The sequence below is a fragment of the Rhinolophus hipposideros genome (genome assembly GCF_964194185.1).
Source record: "Rhinolophus hipposideros genome assembly, chromosome: 2".
In the NCBI taxonomy this organism is placed as follows: Eukaryota; Metazoa; Chordata; class Mammalia; order Chiroptera; family Rhinolophidae; genus Rhinolophus; species Rhinolophus hipposideros.
This window is the reverse complement of record NC_138048.1, coordinates 8,285,847-8,288,761: the sequence shown is the minus strand read 5'-3', so window position 1 is coordinate 8,288,761 and position 2,915 is coordinate 8,285,847. Positions and strand designations below refer to the sequence as shown.

Sequence of the window (2,915 nt, the reverse complement as noted above, 5' to 3'; positions counted from 1 at the left end):
AGGCCAACTGCCATTAGTGCCAGACTTAGGGATGCTCAGGATACACCTGTTCCAGGTCTCTGCCTCTCCTACCAGTCTTGAGGTGGCTCTTCTATGTCATTAGTTGTAGAGCTTTGGTTCAGCTAGACTTCAGGTGATTCTCAGTGATGGTTGTTCTGTAGTTGTAATTTTGATGTGGTTGTGGGAGGAGGCAAGCACAGCATTTACCTACTGCGCCATCTTGACTGGAAATTTCACTTAATGACTTTTGAACTGAAACATTACATTAAAAAATGCATGGACTATATATTGCTATATCTAGAACTTCTCTTTAAAAAACAAATTTAGAAGCAACTTTTTGGCTTCTTCTCGAGTCGGTCTGCTTCCGTCTCCTCGTCGCCTCGCTTCCACTCCAGCCTCCACCATGTCCACAATGTCCACAACGGTGACCCAGAAGACCTACAAGGGGAACATCTCTGCCCCCCAGGCCTTCAGCAGCCACTCGTACTCAAGTACACCCAGCTCCCGCATGAGCTCCTCATCCTTCTTCCGGGCGGGCGGCTACCGGTCTGGTCTGGGCATCATGAATCTGGCTGGAGGTTACGGCAAGGCTGAGAATATGGGAACCATTACAGCTGTCCAAGTGAATCAGAGCCTGTTGAACCCCCTGAAGTTGGAGGTGGACCCCAACATCCAGGCGGTGCACAACCAGGAGAAGGAGCAGATCAAGACCCTCAACAACAAGTTTGCCTCCTTCATCGACAAGGTGCGGAGCTTGGAGCAGCAGAACAAGATTCTGGAGGCCAAATGGAGCCTCCTGCAGCAGCAAAAGAGAACCCGCAGCAACATGGAGAACATGTTTGAGAGCTACATCAACACCCTTCAGCGGCAGCTGGACACATTGGCCCAGGAGAAAATGAGGCTGGAGTCGGAGTCTGGCAACATGCAGGGGCTGGTGGAAGACTTGAAGAATAAGTACCAGGATGAGATCAACAAGCGCACAGAGATAGAGAATGAATTTGTCCTCATCAAGAAGGATGTGGATGAAGCTTACATGAACGAGGTAGAGTTGGAATCCCGCCTGGAAGGGCTGACGGATGAGATCAACTTCTACAGGCAGCTGTATGCAGAGGAGATCCGTGAGCTGCAGGCCCAGGTCTCCGACACGTCCGTGGTCCTGTCCATGGACGACAACCGCTCCCTGGACCTGGACGGCATCATCGCTGAGGTCAAGGCCCAGGACGAGGAGATCGCCAACCGCAGCTGGGCCGAGGCTGAAACCATGTACCAGATCAAGTACGAAGAGCTGCAGACGTTGGCTGGGAAGCACGGGGATGCCCTGCGTCGCACGAAGACGGAGATTTCTGAGATGAACCGGAACATCAGCCGAATCCAGGCTGAGATCGAGGCCCTCAAAGGCCAGAGCGCTTCCCTGGAGGCCTCCATCACTGATGCTGAGCAGCGTGGGGAGCTGGCCCTCGAGGACGCTCAGGCCAAGGTCTCCGAGCTGGAGGCCGCTCTGAGAGCCGCCAAGCAGGACACGGCCCGGCAGCTGCCGAGTACCAGGAGCTCATGAACGTCAAGCTGGCACTGGACGTGGAGATCGCCACCCACAGGAAGCTGCTGGAGGGCGAGGAGAGCCGGCTGGAGTCTGGGATGCAAAACATGAGTATCCATAGCAAGACCAGCAGTGGCTTCTCAGGTGCGCTGAGCCCAGCCTATGGAAACGTCACAATCCCTGGCTTCAGCTACGGCTTACACTTGCAGCCCAACTTCAGCTCTGGCAGGGACTCTGGCTCCTCCAGCCGCACCAGCTCCTCCAGGACCGTGGTTGTGAAGAAGATTGAGACTCGAGGCGGCAAGCTGGTGTCTGAGTCCTCTGACGTCCTGCCCAAGTAAAAGGCTAGGCTACCGGGGTCCTTCCTGGCCTCCGACCCTGTGGGAAAGGAGCTGAGCAAGGGGACATTGGGGACAGGAGACACCCCAGTCCTCAGCCCACCCTTGGGGGAGGAGTCTACTGCTTGGGGGACGCCTCTGACCCACACCCCCAACTAAAAGCCAAGTCAAGTGTTTTTTTCCAAAATAAAATCTCAGCAGGCTGTATGCCAACCCTAAAAAACAAACAAATAAACAAAAACAAAACAAACAAACAAACAAAATTTATACCTAATCTGTTCTTGACACATAATTTCTATTCTTTCCTCTATTTTTGAGATTATTTGAAACTTGGTTTTGCATTGATTTGTAAGTTTCTTTGGACTGCTCTATTATCTTTAGTTTTTAGGGTTCAAATGATCCCATTAGTTGCATCTTCTAACTCAGCTTCATTGTGGCTCATTTCTGTGTAGGGCTTTTAATTTGATGTGATCAATTCTTTAGTAGTAGTTGTTTACCACATAAGGCCCAGTGTTCTGGGTTGTGAGATTGTCCCTGTAGATTCATTCCATGGAATGATTTTGTATTTGCCTCTTCTAAGGATTTTTGAGTTTCATTGGTTTGAACAAACTATTCTATTAATTTCTCTTGTTGAGATCCATGAGTGGCACTGGTTTGGTGTTCTGCTTTCCTACAGGTTATTCTTTTTGAACCATGTCCGTGATCAGCTTCCTTGTACCATCCCAAGGCTGTAGAATAGGATGCAGAGTCATTAATGGCTTCTGGTTTAAAACAGTATAGTTCTGACTGTCATGGGTGTGACTCCTCCTTTCCTATATTTTAACTGCTGTTAAATTCCATCCTCCATCCCGCTGTTTCCTATATCTGGTTCTTATACCCCTAGTGAGTATTTTCATCTCCTACTTTTCCTTAAGACTTTTAGTTTTCTTTTTGTTTCTGGCACTTAGGAATTTACCTATCTTGTTTTATATCTGGCTATATATTAAGACAGTTTTTAAATTTTGATTTTGTTTTGTTATACATAGGGCACTTTTTAATGT

The 2,915-nt window shown here is 49.0% G+C and overlaps 1 protein-coding gene across 1 annotated transcript; it reads left to right on the top strand.

Annotated features, from left to right (window-relative positions):
* Window positions 1-412: 412 nt before the first annotated feature.
* LOC308503795 (keratin, type II cytoskeletal 8-like) lies at window positions 413-1,878 on the top strand (the record flags this gene model as incomplete). Its single annotated transcript, XM_081063458.1, is given in 2 exon segments — window positions 413-1,532; window positions 1,535-1,878. Coding segments are annotated over 2 exon segments (1,464 nt in total).
* Between the last annotated feature and the right edge of the window lie 1,037 nt (window positions 1,879-2,915).